The sequence below is a fragment of the Mobula hypostoma genome, chromosome 3 (genome assembly GCF_963921235.1).
Source record: "Mobula hypostoma chromosome 3, sMobHyp1.1, whole genome shotgun sequence".
Lineage (NCBI taxonomy): Eukaryota > Metazoa > Chordata > Chondrichthyes > Myliobatiformes > Myliobatidae > Mobula > Mobula hypostoma.
Genome location: NC_086099.1, coordinates 122205169 through 122223506, shown reverse-complemented (window position 1 = coordinate 122223506; position 18338 = coordinate 122205169). Strand labels below are relative to the sequence as shown.

The 18338-nt window shown below is 45.5% G+C and overlaps 2 protein-coding genes across 9 annotated transcripts in view; one reads left to right on the top strand and one right to left on the bottom strand.

The window, feature by feature from the left end:
- Positions 1-496: 496 nt before the first annotated feature.
- On the bottom strand, positions 497-12076 carry LOC134344232 (serine/arginine-rich splicing factor 3). 4 transcript variants are annotated; one of them, XM_063043685.1, is made up of 6 exons: positions 11973-12076; positions 10014-10221; positions 7611-7745; positions 3297-3338; positions 2410-2496; positions 497-1623 (listed from the first exon to the last, which is right to left on the bottom strand). In XM_063043685.1, exons 2-6 carry the CDS (start codon positions 10217-10219, stop codon positions 1596-1598), a joined length of 498 nt encoding a protein of 165 aa, XP_062899755.1. In that variant the 5' UTR covers positions 10220-10221; positions 11973-12076; the 3' UTR covers positions 497-1595. The 4 variants fall into 4 exon arrangements, 3 of the variants coding, with proteins under 3 accessions (XP_062899755.1, XP_062899756.1, XP_062899758.1); XM_063043686.1 differs by having other exon boundaries at positions 12030-12075; XR_010017398.1 differs by lacking the exon at positions 497-1623 and adding an exon at positions 5319-5779.
- Positions 12077-12314: 238 nt separating this feature from the next.
- The window catches only part of LOC134343525 (parathyroid hormone 4-like), a 48038-nt gene continuing 42014 nt past the window's right edge, over positions 12315-18338 (top strand). For 3 of the 5 annotated variants that reach the window (XR_010017248.1, XM_063042273.1, XM_063042271.1), the window contains exon 1: positions 13591-13812. The gene's annotated coding sequence lies outside the window, so the exon portion shown is untranslated. Of the gene's footprint in view, positions 12556-13590; positions 13813-18338 lie in introns of those variants that run through there. The other 2 variants (XM_063042272.1, XM_063042270.1) reach the window with 1 other exon arrangement.

The following is an 18338-nucleotide window of genomic DNA, read 5'->3' as shown; positions in this document are numbered from 1 at the left end:
GGAGATAGGATGTTATGTTGAAGTTGCATAAGACACTGGAGAGGCCTAATTTGGAGTATTGTGAACAGCTTCGGTCATATACCTACAGGAAAGATGTAAATAAGATTGAAAGAGTAGAGAAAATTTACCAGGACATTGCTAGAACTATAGGGGAACATGAACTATAGGGGAGATTTCACACAGGTATACAAATTTATGAGGGGTATAAATAGGGTAAATGCAAGAAGGCTTTTTCCACTGAAGATGGGCCAGGTGACTAGAGGTCATTGGTTAAAGGTGAAATATTTTAAGGGGGAACTTCTTCACTCAGAGGATGGCAGGAATGTAGAATAAGCTGCCAACAGACAGGATTGATGTGGGCTTGATTTCAACATTTAAGATATTTGGATAGGTACACGGCTGGGAGGGGTTCATGGGCCTGTTTCTGTGCTGTAGTGTTCTATGCCTATCACCCCAAGTTGTCACACTGAACAAAAGCCAATGAACTACTACAGAAAATGTGTAACCAAAGTTTATTTCCAAGAAAGTCACAAAACAGCAAACAAATGGCGCAGTGTCACAATAGGATTCAGATCATGAAGGAGAAAGTGTATTGCTCCAATTTCTCTTATCTCCAGTGGGCAAAATACACAGCAGGGCAGCGCAGGTATTTACAACGCAGTCGTTAACAAGGGAAAGATTAAGCACCAGCATTTCCGACATAATAAACAGCAATTTTCAGATTAGGAATTAACCTGTACCACAAACACAGAACACTTCTCCCCCAACACTGTAGCCAATTATGTGAAATTTACACAGGGAAAACTGATAGAAATATCACTTCCTAGATTAAATTTACCAATCCAAAGAGTTACCACACCACAAATCCTTTCAAAAGCCTACTAAAACTCTTAATGTTCTGATCTTCTGTTGAACTTAAAGGAACCTTTCCCCAAATACTGGAATATTGCAAAATCTTCCGGTCACCCATTCTTTAATTATTCACCTCCAAATAATGCCCCCGAGTCACTACACTAATGAAATCTACTACAAACTAACAGGTGCAGGATTTACAAACAGTTATACTACAGTTTTAACATCTCGAAGGTATTTTAGGAAACACAACGAGTACGTACAAAAAACAATTACAGCACCCAACCCTCAGATAGCACGGCACAGGTGTGCTGTCATGTTATGTTAGAAAGCCCTCAAGCTCGGACAATAACCAAGAAATGAACAAAAACTACGGCTGGTCAGACTTGCTTGTGGGAAGATGGGGCAGGGGGTGAAATTATCATCAACTGAAGATGGACAAGCTTAGCGGTTCTGGCAAGCCAACCCTTGTACAAGGATTCAATGATGTGCCCACAATTTAGTTCCCGCCTTTATATAAAAAAATTCAACTCTGCTTGCAATTCACATGACTGAATTTCTACATCTGAAAATCTGATCACTGGTTACATTATGGAGTACAAGAAAACACAATGAACTAACTGCTAAAACAGGGTAAAAAATGCTTAACTGCATGTCTGAAGAGTCTAATAAACAAATGCAATCACATTCTTAACAACTCCAACAGTCTGTACACGATCTTCAAAGGCCACTGTGCTTCAGATTCACTTCCTATCAGTTGACCTGGAGCGGCTGAAATAAGAGAAAAGGAAACTGGTTTAAAACAGAGCCGACTTCATTATAACTATCTCAGTAATTCTAAAGAACTGTTATACAAAATACCTTCAATACCTGACATTACGTGCAAAAACGTGCATACTCTAGTATAGGTGTAAATTACATAACTCACGATACGAATGATGAAGTTCTGCAAAATGAAACTAGACTAAAACTAATAGTCTGAAGAAATTTGCCAGAAAAGAAAGCATCCTTTGCTCAGAAAGAGGCAGTTACTCTGATCAGCCCTCCCAGCCTATTACCTTATCACTGCACTGTAAACCAACTATTATTTCAACATTTATTTCAAGATACAGCAGGCCCTTCTGACCTAATGAGCTCAGCAACCTATCCATTTAACCCTAAACTAATCACAGGACAGTATGTCTTGTGCAGTATAGGGGAAACCAGAGCACCTGGAGAAAATCCATGTGTTCATGAGGACATATAAAATTCTCAGAGATGGTGTCATCACCCCAAGCTATAATAGCATCTCGTTAACTACACTACCCTGATACCCCCACAGTATATTTATAATGCTGTTTACATTGTAAATACATGCCTGGCATTCATGCATTTATGCACATTAAACCCCTTAACCTTTTTGTTAAATTATTCAATGTTATTTTGTGTTACATGTCGCACACTAACCAACACACAACAAATTCTTAATCCGTCTAAATGTATATAGTGAATAAAGTTAATCCTTATTGTTTCTTGCTTTAACCCTACTGATCCCCCTCATTGCGAGCATTAACTTACCTGCGAGACCTGGAGAATGAGCGAGATTGCTTATGGTTCCTCTCCCTGGACAGGGATCTCTCTCTCCTGCGATCCCTTGAGAGGGACCTAGAGCAAAATGAAAACATGTTATGAGATCAAAAATACACTGAGGATGAGAACTGACTTGACAAAGGTGTCAAATAGGAGGAATAGATCAAACAGTGAGAGATTTTTCCCCCAATGGTTAATATGAGGGGTGTAATTTTAAAGTGATTGGAGGGAACTATTGGGGGGGAAGGATGTCAGATACAAGTTTGGTCCATAAAGCAGCAGATGCCTGCAACACTGTCAGGTATAGTAGAGGCAGATACACTAGGGACATTTAAGAGACATGGATGATAAAAAAAAACAGAGGGCTATGTAAAACAGGTCAGGTTGATCTGAGAACAGTTTTAAAGGTTGGCACATCATGGGCTACAGAGCCTGTACTGTTCTATGCTCATCTAACTACCTTAGGTTAGTTACTTGCATCGAACATACATTCATGCTAGTTAAAAGACTCAGAGCTTTAAAGCAGCCAGAGATTGACTTCAGACTTTGGAAAATGGCAAACTTTGAGACAAAGATTAGTGAAGCACACAAGGTTCCACTTCAGAGATAAGGCAGGAACAAGAGCTGACGTTAAGAAGACTGATACAATGCTCACAAATTGTAGGAACTCAGCAAGTCAGGCAGCATCAATGTAGGGGAATTAATACTGACGGATCAGGCCAAGGCCTTTAACAGACTTGCTAAGTTCCTCCGGCATCTGCTAAATAACTCGTCTGTGATTATGATACTTGGAACAGAATGTCTGGGAAGGCTCGGGCCGAACCGAGGCAAACCTTGCCGCTAAAATGGCAACCTGCCAGTAACACCACACGTACCTGCTGCGGCTTCTGCTAAAGCTCCTCCGGCGAGGTGGTGATCTAGGAGCGAGAGGGGAATTAGTGAGGAAGGAAACTGACTACAATCACTGCAGTGACTGGTGTGAAGCACCACAGCCGGTCCCAATAACCCAACTCACTAATAAAGGCAAATTAATTACTGCACCTGAGGCCCGACAAACGCCTGCACAAAAATCTGTTTTTAAAGATTAAAGTAATCTACAAGGTGACAATCAATAAGTTTCAAAATAAGACCACTGCAGGGTTTTCATTTCTTCAGCATCTTGCAAAGAAATAAATCATTGCAGGAATCAAAATAACAGAACAATGGAGAACTGAATGGTCAATGCACAACCATTATGTCACAGGAGGACAGTACAGCAGCAAAGTAAATGAAACCCAATTGCTGAATTAATGCAGGAACAGATCAGCTGACTACTCAGCTTTCAACGGGTCTGCCCTCAGTGAAACAATCCCCAAAAACCCTGCATTGGTGTAATTGAAGCTCTACAAAATCCTTGCTATGATGGGACAATCAATAGCACACTGCGTGTTCCAAAATTAGAGGAATCCATTGGTTAACAGCAGGAACGGAAAACATTACAAACTAGTCCACTGGTTTGGGGCTTTTGATCTTGCTTTAGGTCTTGGATATGTTCCCAGTACTAGCAATGCCGCTGGTAATTTCATAGCACATGAAAAGCTCAAGTTACAGTGGCTCAACAGTTTAGTTTGCTAAATGAAGAAAAATGCCCCAGCGTAAGTTTTCTTCCTGCCCAATGCCCAGCACTGAGAACACCAAGGTGCACAAGGTGTCCCATCATAGCAATGCACTTTGACATAGATATAAACTACAATTCAATTATTATATTCTTCAGACCTGCACTGTTACCTCAAACGCTTGGGTTAACTGGCTTTAGGTCCAATTTCATAAACTCTCTGCAGTACCTGTGAGCCTGACATCTGCATCATAAACTTAGCAAAACCAACTTCACTTAAATGAGGAAACACTGTATTCAGTAGTGGCTTTCAAAGAGTTTAATACAGAGAACAGTAAATATTCCCCAGTTTTCTTTAAATTAGAGACAATTACCACATTTACCACCATTAGGGAATTATATCCTACCCAAATTACCAGTGAAAAAGAATGAACACGCATGTTTTACCATTGCAATTGCCCCCCCCCATACACAAGACCAACAGTGTTGTGCAGACACAACACACCATCCCATGAAGCCACCACTGTATACTTTCCTCAGTAGGGGAGGGGGAAGAAAAATCTAGGGCCAAGTTCTCAAAGGAATAAAAGCAATTAGAAGCACAGTGCCACTAAGATGACAACTGTTGGGCGATTGGCACAATGTGGCCACTGCCCGTTTAGGACACAGTATTGGACAGCCAGTTTCCCCATTGATGATTTTTCCCAACATGCTGTTCCCCGCCCCCCCCCTTTTAGCAGTGGCTATCTACTCTGAATAGCTTTAACATAAATTTCAGTTATCATTCCCACTTTACCATCACCAGGGCCACGGCACCTCTCAAGGGACCAAGTGTCCAATTTTCAACTAGTAGGTCTTGGGGCAACACTGGGCATATTCTTCAATAGGTAGCCACAGGCCAGAAAAGAGCCAATAATTGTCTCCAAAACTTAAAAGGGACTTCATTAAATTTTACATGTCATCAGTAAGAAATCAAGAATACATATTAATCCTTTAGTGTCCTTTAAATTAAAATCAATTCTTAATTTAGGGCATTCCCTTCAGAGGTACTCTGGCCCAGTTAGTTCTTTTTGCACTCGTGGCCAAGAATATCAGAGGCATCAATTAACAATAATCATTAGCTAAAATGCACAAGTAGCTTGCTAATTATTCCAGTGCCCAAGTGCAAAAAACATCCTGCCCCTTCTAAAAAGCTTTTGTCTATACACAGCCAGCCCCCTAAAACGCTAGTCTCGTTACCTTGTCAAAAAGCTTACTCCATTATACCAGCAGTAGACTATTGTATTAAGCAGGAAAAACTTACTAGTTTTTTGGCTTTCAACATGCTAGAAATGGAGAGGTGAGGCTGCCGGACTGACGGCCAGGTAGAATTTGCTGAAAAGGTTTGCCAGATGCGTGGTATTTGGTTGGCAGAGGGGGGTGTAGTGGTTTTTTTCCTGCTTTTTATTTAGCCGAAGGCTGCTGACACAAATGCTGAGTGTTCGGCTGCTGTTGTGGAGAAAGTAAACAGCTGATTTGACCAGAGTGGTGCGGGGCAGTTGAGGCAGCCGCTGCCGATTGGTCATGGTTGGAGAAGAGGCTGAGATACAGCATGCTTGGGAACCAAAGGGCGGTTGGTGCAACCTGACGACTGGACATGCCTTGGTCATGTGATACCGACACCAGCCAAGCTGATTGGGGCGCGCTGGTCACATGACGCTGAAAGGGCTAGTTGACTGGCTAATGCAGGTTCGAAGGGTGGTGAGAAGAGGCATGATGGTGACTCTGCAAGGGGGGTTCATTTTTATTAATAACAATGGATAAAATGCAACTTTAAAAATAAATAGTGCAATACACAAGCCATCAGTAAAACCAATCTCATTTTAGCCATTAGTGATGAGTGACAATGCAAAACAGCAATATCTAACCTCTCAATCTGATTGCAAATGGCCAGAATCCAGCAACATGCTGTAATTTATACCTGTTCATCAGGGTTCCTTCTGAATGCAACCAGCGTGAAGTACACGCCACTAGGCTGCTTGCTGCCCCATGGTGACAGGCACACTTTGCATCCCTAGAAGGGGAAGAGACATGCCAATTCAGCTGTACCTGAACATCCAGCAGCATCTCCAACATGAAGACGCATTTGCCCCAGTTGCAGCCAACTCTGCCATACATGAACGTCAGGAATCTAACCGGCATCTCCAACATGAAGGCATGTTTGCCAGAGTTACAGCGTTTATTACCAACTGGCTGCCAAACCCTCCCAAGGGGGAGGTCTGCCTCTACCTCACTTCAAATTCTATTGATGAGCAGCAGTAGAAGGAACCCTGGCTGGAGTGCAGCAGGCCCAGACGTGCCCTCACAGTGCACCCCTGCAACAACCTCAGCTTGGGTTATTGCGTTCTGCAAAAACTCCCAGCTGAGGTTTGCACTAGCAAGCTTAAATGAAGCTCAAATATGTCACCAAATCAGAGAATTTCAGCCATTTACACTGTATTGTTCAAATTCATGGTATGTTATTTGGAAACATTCTGAACATCTTTATCTTAACATTGGTCAACATAGGGCCAGCTTACAATAAACCCCTTAAAAACATACTTTAAAAACCTGACAGATTTCAATGCAACTTTCATTTTAGAAATTCCACCTATGTTGAAGTTATCCAAAGGGATCACAGTTGCAGAAAGCCTAGTACTGTGCTGCACTTACTAAAACACTGATCTTTGAGATAGAGAATTGGCATTGATTCTGGGTAACACGTGTACAGACCAGTGGAAGGCTGGGTAGGTAACAGCCTGGAAGCAGTAATTCACCAGACTCCACCATTAACTAATTATCCGGCTGCAAAATACAGCAAACTTCAAAAATAGATTGGATTTGAGAAAACCTGGGTAAAAACAATCCACTTAAGGGCCCATAGCCAATTCTGATCCCCTCTGCACCAGTATTTTAGTACCAGAGCACTGAGTAATCGTGATGCTGTGAAATAAGCAAAGTTAAAAACTCTGAACCAACAGTGGCAAGGAGAGGTAGTGACAGCCCCAGCAGTACACCACCCAGTTACATATGGGGCACTTCCAGAACCACGGAGGTCGGCAACCAAGGACGCCAGGATTAGAGTAATGGCAGTGATGGGAGGTGGCAATCAATCAGAGACTGGAAACCGATCTAACCAGTGGAAGATGAGGTTTACCACCGTGTGCCCTTCCAGGTCAGCGATTACAGCGGTTAAGGCAAGTCCATGCCGAGATTACTCACTGCTTGGACCAACCCAAGATTTGGGTACTGGGAGTTCAACTTTTCTGAAAGCAGTACTTTAGAACTCAGCTCAGGTAGCAATGAGCTGTGACAGGTTCATCATGGCATCCTCAGTGCCTTCCCAAACAACCCACACACCGTGGTGTTCATGCCTGCACAAACTTAGCAAAATGCAACAGAAGCCAACGTGGAAGTTCAGGCTGTTGTTGAAAACCATGTCGCCCATCACTAGTAGCCAATACATCAAGCAAACATCTCAAAAAAACAGATGAATTAAACAAAAAGAGTTAAAATTACAAAAACTTAAATTTTACATGCACAGCTACACCAAGACAACAAAGCCCAAAGGTGTTACCTGCGGCGGACTGGGGGGCTTCTACGGCGATAATCCTCGCGGGAACGCCGGGCCCAGGCTGGAGGCGGGCCACGATTACGAATGCGTCTCTCGCCATTGGAGAGTTCTACACGAACACGACAGCCACAAAGATTCCTGAAAATCAGCAAATCAGAATCTACCCACTCACACATCTCCTGCATAAACACAGACAAGTTCAACAGCCCACTGCAAATTTCAGAGCAAAGATTCTAAACTATTACAATAATTTTTCTTGGTTATCCTGAAACAAATATCTACAAATAAGGAAATGCAATTCATTCTCTGCTATACGGCAATTTTTGTTAGCCAGGACATGCATCTAGAACAAAATCTTCATGTTCCTGGACTCCCTGGATAATCTAAATCATGCAATAATGGAAACTGTATCCTCATCTTTTTGTGCGACTGCACATTTACTGCTGTCTTATACGTGTCACTGTTGGCATTGTGTTTTAAACCTTGGCCCTGGAGTAATGCTGTTCTGTGTGCCTGCATTCAAGGATGGTTGAACGACAACTGAACTTGAATTTGATATTTAAGAATTGTTCGGACTCGAACGATGAATCCCATGAAAACTGGGTCTCCAGGAATTTAAAACAATACAGGCTCTTTAGCCTAAAGTGTAATGCCGATCTCTTAACCTACTCCAAAGTCAATCTAACCCAAAAGGTAAGCAGACCAGTTGGGTACCAAGGATAGGAAAGTCTTGGCAATATTATTGATGTACGCCACGGTATCGTAGTGGTTATCACATTGCTATTACGGCTTACAGCTCGGGGTGAAGGAGTTTGGAATTCAATCCTGGCGTCTTCTGTAAGGAGTCTCTGTACATCCTCCCTGTGGAATGCGTGGGTGTTCTCCAGTTCCCCTGGTTTCCTCCCACAGTCCAAAGAAGTGCCGATTAGGTTAAATGGTCATTGTATCGTGATTAAGTTAGGGTTAAATCTGGGTTTGCTGGGCGGCGTGGCTCGAAGAGCCAGAAAGGCCTATATTCCATGTTGTATCTCTAAATAAAAAAAAACAAAAATACTCTGATATTTAACCTGAGATAACAATTGTCCATTAAGATATCATAACAGACAGCGACAGCGTGATTCAATGGTTCAAAGGAACTTGGCACCACCTTGACGACCAATGCTAGGCTGACAATGTGTGGCCTTATCCCAGGACAGACTAATTAACAACTAGTTACTGTCAATTACTGTTTAGTGTAGGTGAAGAATGCTAACATACATCGCACGTCAGGGCACCATGATGGTGTAGTGGTCAGTGCGATGTTATCACAGCTCAGAATCTGATACCCACATCATCTGCAAACTTTGTATATTCTCCCTGTGGACTCTGAATTTCCTCCCACAGTCTGGTTAGTAGGTCATTGTACATTGCCCTGTGATTAGGTTAAATTGGGCATCACTGTGTGGCACAGTTTGAAGGGCCTGCTCTGCACTGTACCTCTAAAGGTAATTAAAATAAAAAATGAGCAAAACTTTTCAATTTGGTTTGGGGTAAGAGATTGTTTTGATAGTTCAGACACTCAATTAACCTACAGCTTCAACTTTAAAATCCATGAATAATTAAGCTTCACTCAAATGACAGCATGGTTATTACAAACTTGAAGAACGAAGTTTCAACCATCAGGCTGAACTGGTGTGGATAGCTTCACTCACTGAACTGATTCCACAACCTAGGGACTCACCTTTGAGGTTTATAGAACTCACTTATTTATTTAGTATAATTTTCTGTGTTTTTTTAAAATTTTGTATTCGCACTATGTTGTTTTTTTGCACACTGGTTGGTCCGTCTCTGTCGCGTGTGGTATTTCATTGATCCTATTGTGTTTCTTTGTATTTACTGTGAATGCCTGCAAGAAAATGAATTTCAAGGTAGTATGTGTATTTTGCAAATAAATTTACTTCGAAGATTGGAAGAGGTGCCAAATAGATCAGATGTTTCCATTGTACAATTAGATCTAAAACTAAGCTAAAATAGCATCTCCTTCACAACCACATTAATCAGCAAAAGTCTACCTGCCTCCGCTGCGCTAGACGAAAGATCAGACTTTTTTTTTAAACTTGGATTCAATGAAGCAAACAGTCTAGTACCAGAGATTCATGATTAGTAATAGTCCGGCTGGGTCACAAGAATATATCTGCCAAGCAGCACAAAGCTGTAGTCACACAAAATGGACACTTGGAAAGGCAGCATTCGGCAAGTCTCTCATTCCAGTCAGCAGGTGGAGCAATAGTGGAGGCAAAACTATACCCAGGAAACTGCAACGACTCCATTAGACTGCCTGCCTTCAATAACACAATTACGCGGAGCGCGCCAAGGGTTTTCGGAGAAGCCTTGCAGAAAGGGATATGAATTTTGAAGAAAGATTACCTTCCATCTAGCTCCCTGACAGCATCAGAAGCATCGCGTGGATCTTCAAACTCAACAAAAGCGAAGCCTGGTGGATTTCGGGCAACCCACACACTACGGAGAGGGCCATAATACCCAAACGATCGCTCCAGTTCAGTCTTGTTCCCATTATTTCCCAGATTCCCAACGTACACCTTGCAGTCTAAAGGACACGAACCATGATTCATGGCTGCAAGACCAGACAAAAATCTGTGAATTACTGGGAGCTTCTTCACACTGAAACTTTGTACACAAAACTACAAAAGACCAACTTCAAAATACAAACATTCAACTCAAGTTCTCATTATTTATTACTTTTTCTTTCTGTATTTGCATAATTTGTGTCTTTTGCACACTCGCTGTTTAGTTTTAAATTGATTCTTATGTTTCTTTGTTCTATTGTGAATGCCAGCAAGAAAATGAATCTCAGGGTAGCATGAAATACGGGGTGTTCGATAATAAATGTACTCTATGGATCAAAACGACGAAGCCTTTTAAAGTGAAGAATTCACTTAACCAGTTAACTCTGCATTACTGTAAATAACGTGGATTAAAGGACACCGTCCAACAGCAACCCTCAAGGCTCAAGGAATGAAAATCTAAAACGTGCCGCTAATGATTAGCTGGTAAATGTGAAAACATCAATGACTGGTTCTGTCAATAACACTACTTAGCCTTTTAACATTTCAAGGGCTGGTTGAAAGCAGTGCCATTGTTTACTATGCCACAGGAGGAATACTGAAACTACTACCGAACAAGTAATTTCAGACCAGTAAACTGTGGGAGGGAGGCTACAATTAAGCAAAAAGTAACAAAATAAAGCAACAGATCAATTAAAATCCACAAAACAGTCTTGCCGAACGATAAACATGTAAATGCTGCATTGTAACAAAGACAAGTTAAAATGATACTTAAAACCACAGGATTAATCCGATTCTCTCCAAAAGATGCCAAAAGTAGACACAAAGATGCCGCCGGCTAGGGGCGCGGGTCGATTATTTTCAACGCAAATTACAAAATCGGATCCAACTTTCCCAGTGACATGGCATGGCATAATCTAAACAAGAGACTCTGCAGGTGCTGGAAATCCAGAGTAACACACAAATTGCTGGAGGAACTCAGGTCAGGAAGCGTCTAAGGAAATTAATAAAGTGCCGAAATCCTTCATTATCCTTCCTTTTCAGTTCATGGGTACAGGAGATCCCTAACAAAGTAGCCCTGCCTTCATCGTGTTACCCATGCTTGAGTTTGTATGCTGCATCCTGACCGTTTATTCATGTCCACAGATGCGCCTGTTTTGCTGAGTTCCTCCAATGTTTTGCATGTGCAAATGGCAGAGGCACCGCCAGAAGAAAAAACAAGTCAGGAGTTGATTCACAGCTCAATGTTGCGACTGGGAAACAATGGCAGTACAAAGACGGCGGGCGCAGGAATACCCAGCTGGCTGCCCCTTGTGCACAGCCCTGCAGGGAAGGGAGGATCGAGGCCACAGACGGCCGGAAAGTAGCGGGACAGCGGTGTAGAGAGAGTCCCCTGCCGGTAATGGGACTGCTGTAGGCCAGGGGCGATGGGCTCACGAGCCCGGCCGCCGCCTCTTTGTTCTCGGCCCACATGGGAGAAAATGGCGGCGCCATCCCCAGACCGCGCCCGCCCCGCAGGGACCACGCATCCCACCTCCTCCTCCTCCTCCTCCTCTCCCCTCAGTCCCCGGCCGCTCCGCCCCTCCCCTCCAACTGACAACTACAGCCGGGGAAGAGGGCTTCAGCACCGGGAGGTCGAGGCTAATACCAGGCCGTTGCGGCCTGAAGCCTGGGATCTACGTAGGGGCCTAGTAGAGCGGGAGGTGGCGCCTTCCCCACCACGATCCGTCTGGGATCGGAGCCCGGCACTGCACGGTGGGGTGCCCGGCCACTAGGCGCGCTGGTCAGGAGCCCCAGTTACCTGCTACTCCCGGCCCGTGTGCCTGTCTAGTGCTGCCGCCGCCGACTGACCGCTCACCGACAAAATGGAGGTCCTTGCCGCCGCCGCCGATGAAAATAGGCGTAGTCACGTGGTTCCGCCCTACGGCTCCTTCCTCTACATCGGATTGGTTGCATCACCGCTGTTCCCGCCCCCCAAGCGCATTTTCTGAAGATGATTGGTGGTTCCGCCACAATCCCCGCCCCTCCGTTTCATTATCCGCAGCATATTGGTGAAACCGCCGCGGTCCCGCCCCCACACCAGAGCATCTCCTGGAACTGATTGGTGGAGAGCGCCCATTCATTCCGATCATTCCGCGTAGAGAGACCTGCGAGTCCCTGGAGCTGGGGGTCGACTGTCTGCTCTTGGGGAGGATAGGAATGGCCACGTTACCGTACAACGCCCCAGGTTGCTGGACGTGGCCTCTCCAGCTCACCAGTCCTTGATGGAAAAAGTCTTGCGAACAAAAACTTGGACCATCAATTCCCCCTTCTTGGCACTTAACCCCTTGCAAGCGGGACAAGTCCAATACCTCCTCCCTCACCTCCATTCAGGACCCTTCCAGGTGAGTCAACACTTCACCTACAAGTCTGTCGGAGTCATCTATTGTATCTGGTACTCACCGTGCAGTCTCTCGTACATCAGTGAGACCCGAGGAAGATTGGGGGACCGTCTTGTCCTTCGCACCTTCCGCAACCGGAAGGATTTCCTGTGGCAAACCATGTTTTTTTATTCCAGTACCCATAGCCTACTCCACTGCCTCCTGTTCCGCCTGTGTAGCTTCCAACCTGGCGGTATGAATATCGAGTTCTCCAACTTCGATTATTTCTCGCCCTTCTCTCTTTCCTGTTACCCACTCTGGCTCCCGTCTTACCTCTTTTCACTTCCCCATCACCTCCCCCTGGTGCCACTCCTCCTTCCTTTTCTCCCAAAGTACCAGACATCTCACCCAACAAAAACTCATTTCAGGGCGGTCTCAACCTCACAGCAGTCTGTGTCAATGAATTAGCCTCCCTAATATGTTGTGGTCCCTAAAAGAAGTAAAAGCATAAGGTGTATCCTTATTATATTGTCTCATGCAGAAAATGTTACATTAAAATATGTACTTGTATTATCATGGAGTCGTTTTTTATTCTATTACAACCTTAAGCAAGTCTACAGGGAGTTTGGCCTCATCACAGAGGACATCAATAGAGTAGCTGCTTAGCAGCTAGTCAGCTAGTTTAAATAACGTTAGCTATGCTAATGAACGAATGACACCTGTTAAACTCACCTCAACATGTCTTTTACAGTCATTTAACCCACCATGGGCCATAGAAAAGTCACTGTTGCAAACAGTGCAGCGAGCAACACTGTCATTATTTTTGACCCCTATTAGGCAGGGGTACACTTTAGTGTAGTCTGGGATGAAGTATGTTTTATATTTCCTTTTTTTTTGGAACATTCTGCCATGGCGCTGCAGGACACTAAACTGAACTGATGGACAATGAAAGAGAGAGAGGTCGACTGTAAAGCCCGCCTTGAACGAAAACTGATAGGTCTACTGAGTACAAAGAGAGACCAATCAGGATTTTTTTATCCTCTCCCTCTCCCTGTCTCTCTCTCCGTCTCCCTCTTTCTCTCTCTCCGTCTCTGTCTTCCCTGTCCACCCACCTTCCCCCTCAACTGGCTTCACCTGTCACCCTTTCCTTTCCCCGCCTTCTCATTCTGGCTTCTGCACCACCCCTCCTTTACATTCCTGATGAACGGTGTCGGCCTGAAACGTCGACTGTTTATTCCACTCCATAGATGTGCCTCGCTCGCTAAGTTCCTCCAGCGTTTTGTATGTATTGCTTTGGATTTTCAGTATCTCCAGAATTTCTGTGTTTATCTATGACCACAAGTCCATTGGAAAGGTTCAAAAAACTAGGTAATGATAGAAATCTAGAAGATTATAAGGCTGGCAGGAAGGAGTTTAAGAATGAAATTAGGAGAGCCAGAAGGGGCCATGAGAAGGCCTTGACGGACAGGATTAAGGAACCCCCCCCCCCCCCAAGGCATTCTACAAGTATATGAAGAGCAAGAGGATAAGCAAGACATGAGAGAATAGGACCTATCAAGTGTGACAGTGGAAAAGTGTGTATGGAACCGAAGGAGATAGCAGAGGTACTTAATGAAAACATTGATTCAGTATTCACTGCGGAAATGGATCTCGGTGATTGTAGGGATGACCTACAGTGAACTAGTGGACTTGGGTGTGCATGCGCCGGTCGTGCATGCAGCCTGTTACGGTTGAGCCAATAGGCTGGTCCTGGACTTATTTCCTGGCATAATTTACATATTACTATTTAATTATTTATGGTTTTATATTGCTATATTTATACTCTATTCTTGGTGCAGCTGTAACGAAAACCAATTTCCCTCGGGATCAATCAATATGACTATGACGATGATAAGCTTGAGCATGTAGATATTAAGAAAGAGGATGTGCTGGAGCTTTTGGAATGCATCAAGTTGGATAAGTCATCAGGACCAGATGAGATGTATCCCAGGCTACTGTGGGAGGCAAGGGAGAAGATTGCTGAGCCTCTGGTGATGATCTTTGTATCATCAATGAGTACGGGAGAGGTTCCAGAGAAATGGAGGGTTGCGGATGTTGTTGCTTTATTCAAGAAAGGGAGTAGAGATAGCCCAGGAAATGATAGACCAGTGAGTCTTACTTCAGTGGTTGGTAAGTTGATGGAAAAGATCCTGAGAGGCAGGATTTATGAACATTGGGAGAGGCATAATATGATTAGGAACAGTCAGCATAGCTTTGTTAAAAGCAGGTCGTGCCTTACGAGCCTGATTGAATTTTTTGAGGATGTGACTAAACTCATTGATGAAGGTAGAGCAGTAGATGTAGTATATATGGAATTCAGCAAGGCACTTGACAAGGTACCCCATGCAAGGCTTATTGAGAAAGTAAGGAGGCATGGGATCCAAGGGGACATTGCTTTGTGGATCCAGAATTGGCTTGCTCACAGGAGGCAAAGAGTGGTTGTAGATGGGTCATAATCTGCATGGAGGTCGGTGAGCAGTGGTGTGCCTCGGGGATCTGTTCTGGGACCCTTACTCTTCGTGATTTTAATAAATGACCTGGATGAGAAAGTGGAGGGATGGTTTAGTAAGTTTGCTGATGACGCAAAGGTTGGGGGTGTTGTGGATAGTGTGGAGGGTTGTCACAGGTTACAGCAGGACATTGATAGGATGCAAAACTGGGCTGAGAAGTGGCAGATGGAGTTCAACCCAGATAAGTGTGAGGTGGTTCATTCTGGTAGGTCAAATATGATGGCAGAATATAGTAGTAATGGTAAGACTCTTGGCAGTGTGGAGGTTCAGAGGGATCTTGGGATCTGAGTTCAGAGGACATTCAAAGCTGCTGCGCAGGTTGACTCTGGTCAGACCCCACTTGGGATACTGTGCTGAGTTCTAGCCGCCTCACTACAGGGAGGACGTGGAAACCATAGAAAGGGTGCAGAGGAAATTTACAAGGACGTTGCCTGGATTGGGGAGCATGCCCTATGAGAATAGAGTGAACTTGGCCTTTTCTCCTTGGAGCGATGGAAGATGAGAGGCATTGATCATGTGAATAGGTGGAGACTTTTTCCCAGGGATGAAATGGCTAACGTGACAAGGCACAGTTTTAAGGTGTTTGGAAGTAGGTACAGAGGAGATGTCAGGGGTAAGTTTTTTACGCGGAGGGTGGTGAGTGCGTGGAATGGGCTACCGGCGACGGTGTTGGAGGCGGATAGGATAGGGTCTTTTAAGAGACTCCTGGATAGGTACATGGAGCTTAGAAAAATAGAGGTTTATGGGTAATCCTAGGTAATTTCTAAGGTAAGGACATGTTTGTCACAGCAATGTGGGCCGAAGGGCCAGTATTGTGCTGTACGTTTTCTATGTTTCTAAGTCCAGCAGGCACTGGTCAACTCTGACACGGTGGGATATGACCCTCTAGATACTGTGGGGTGGGTTTCTGAGAAATCTGCCCAAGACATCTGGTAGAATGGCCATGTCACCAGATCTCAGCAGCAAGAGCCAAGACTCCCTGGGCTGGCAGTGAGAGGAAGGCTCCCAGGCAAATACTTGCTGTACAAACGCACTTGATATGATTGACATCAAGTGTGAGGTGCCCATTTGTGTGAGACAATATAATGTTACTGGCACCACTATAAAAAAACAAACAGTTGTATAAATGCGTGAATATGCAGCGATAAAAGGTGAAAAGTGATCAGTGCAGGATGAGTGTGTGTGTGTGTGTGTGTGGGGGGGGAGGGGTAGGACAGCTCAGTGTGAACTAGGGGGCAGCTCGGTGTATCCGTGCACTGTGGGGCAGCTCGGTGAATGTGTGAACTAGGGGGCAGCTCTGTGTAACCGTGCACTAGGGGGCAGCTCGGTGTATCCGTGCACTGTGGGAAAGCTCGGTGTATCCGTGCACTGTGGGGCAGCTCAGTGTATCCGTGCACTGTGGGGCAGCTCGGTGTATCCGTGCACTGTGGGGCAGCTCGGTGTATCCGTGCACTGTGGGGCAGCTCGGTGAATGTGTGAACTAGGGGGCAGCTCTGTGTAACCGTGCACTAGGGGGCAGCTCTGGGAAAGCTCGGTGTAAGTGTATCCGTGCACTGTGGGGCAGCTCGGTGTATCCGTGCACTCAGGGGCAGCTCAGTGAATGTGTGAACTACACTATGGGGCAGCTCGATGAATGTGTGAGCGAGGGGGCAGCTCGGTGTATCCATGCACTGTGGGGCAGCTCTGTGTATCCGTGCACTGTGGGGCAGCTCGGTGTATCCGTGCACTGTGGGGCAGCTCGGTGTATCCGTGCACTAGGGGGCAGCTCGATGTATCCGTGCACTGTGGGGCAGCTCGGTGTATCCGTGCACGAGGGGGCAGCTCAGTGTATCTGTGCAGTGTGGGGCAGCTCGGTGTATCTGTGCAGTGTGGGGCAGCTCGGTGTATCCGTGCACTGTGGGGCAGCTCGGTGTATCCGTGCACTGTGGGGCAGCTCGGTGTATCCGTGCACTGTGGGGCAGCTCGGTGTATCCGTGCACTGTGGGGCAGCTCGGTGTATCCGTGCACTGTGGGGCAGCTCGGTGTATCCGTGAACTAGAGGGCAGCTCGGTGTATCCGTGCACCGTGGTGCAGCTCGGTGTATCGGTGCACCGTGGGGCAGCTCGGTGTATCCGTGCACCGTGGTGCAGCTCGGTGTATCAGTGCACCGTGGGGCAGCTCGGTGTATCCGTGCACTAGGAGTCAGCTCGGTGAATGTGTGAACTAGGGGTCAGCTCGGTGTATCCGTGCACTGTGGGGTAGCTCGGTGTATCCGTGCACTGTGGGGCAGCTCGGTGCATCCGTGCACTGTGGGGCAGCTCGGTGTATCCGTGCACTATGGGGAAGCTCGGTGTATCCGTGCACTATGGGGCAGCTCGGTGTATCCGTGCACTATGGGGCAGCTCGGTGTATCCGTGAACTAGAGGGCAGCTCGGTGTATCCGTGCACTGTGGGGCAGCTCGGTGTATCCGTGCACTAGGGGTCAGCTCGGTGTATCCGTGCACTGTGGGGCAGCTCGGTGTATATCTGCACTCAGGGGCAGCTCTGTGTATCCGTGCACCGTGGGGCAGCTCGGTGTATCCGTGCACCGTGGGGCAGCTCGGTGTATCCGTGCACCGTGGGGCAGCTCAGTGTATCCGTGCACTAGGGGGCAGGTCAACTCGCCATACTGGATCTGCTGATAGGTAATGAACCAGGTCAGATGTCAGATCTCTCAGTGTGAGAGCATTTCAGAGACAGTGACCACAACTCCCTGATCTTCACTATAGTCTTGGAGAAGGATAGGAGCACGCAGTATGGTAGGTACTTAATTGGAGGAGGGGGAATTATGATGCTGTTAGGAAGGAACTTGGGAACAGATGTCCTCAGTGAAATGTACAGCGGAAATGCGGGGGCTGTTTAGGGAGCTCTTGCAAAGTGTTCTGGATAGATTTGTTCCTTTGAATCATGGAAGAGATGGTAAAGTAAAGGAACCATACTTGAGAGGAGATGTCGAAAATCTAGTCAAGAGGGAAAAAGAAGTTTACTTAAGTTTTAGGAAGCAAAGATGAGAGAGTTGTAAAATAGACAGAAGAGTTTAAGAAGTGACTTCAGAGATCTAGAAGGGGACATGAGAAGGCCTTGGGTGAGTAATATTAATGAAAACTGCAAGACATTCTACATATACATGAAGAACAGAAGGATGACTAAAGTGAGGGTAAGATGGATCAGGGATAGAAGAGGAACCATGTACCTGGAATTGGAGGAGGTAGGGGAGACCCTTAATGAATAATTTGCTTT

What these genes read in the sequence shown, in the direction of transcription:
- LOC134344232 (XM_063043685.1), bottom strand. Translation starts at nt 10,219, where the DNA reads ATGAATCATGGTTCGTGTCCTTTAGACTGCAAGGTGTACGTTGGGAAT. An exon ending in AGCCCCCCAGTCCGCCGCAG is followed by an intron (nt 3,339 to 7,610) that starts GTAACACCTTTG and finishes TCTCGCTCCTAG; the next exon opens with ATCACCACCTCGCCGGAGGA. An exon ending in TTTAGCAGAAGCCGCAGCAG is followed by an intron (nt 2,497 to 3,296) that starts GTACGTGTGGTG and finishes ATTTTGCTCTAG; the next exon opens with GTCCCTCTCAAGGGATCGCA.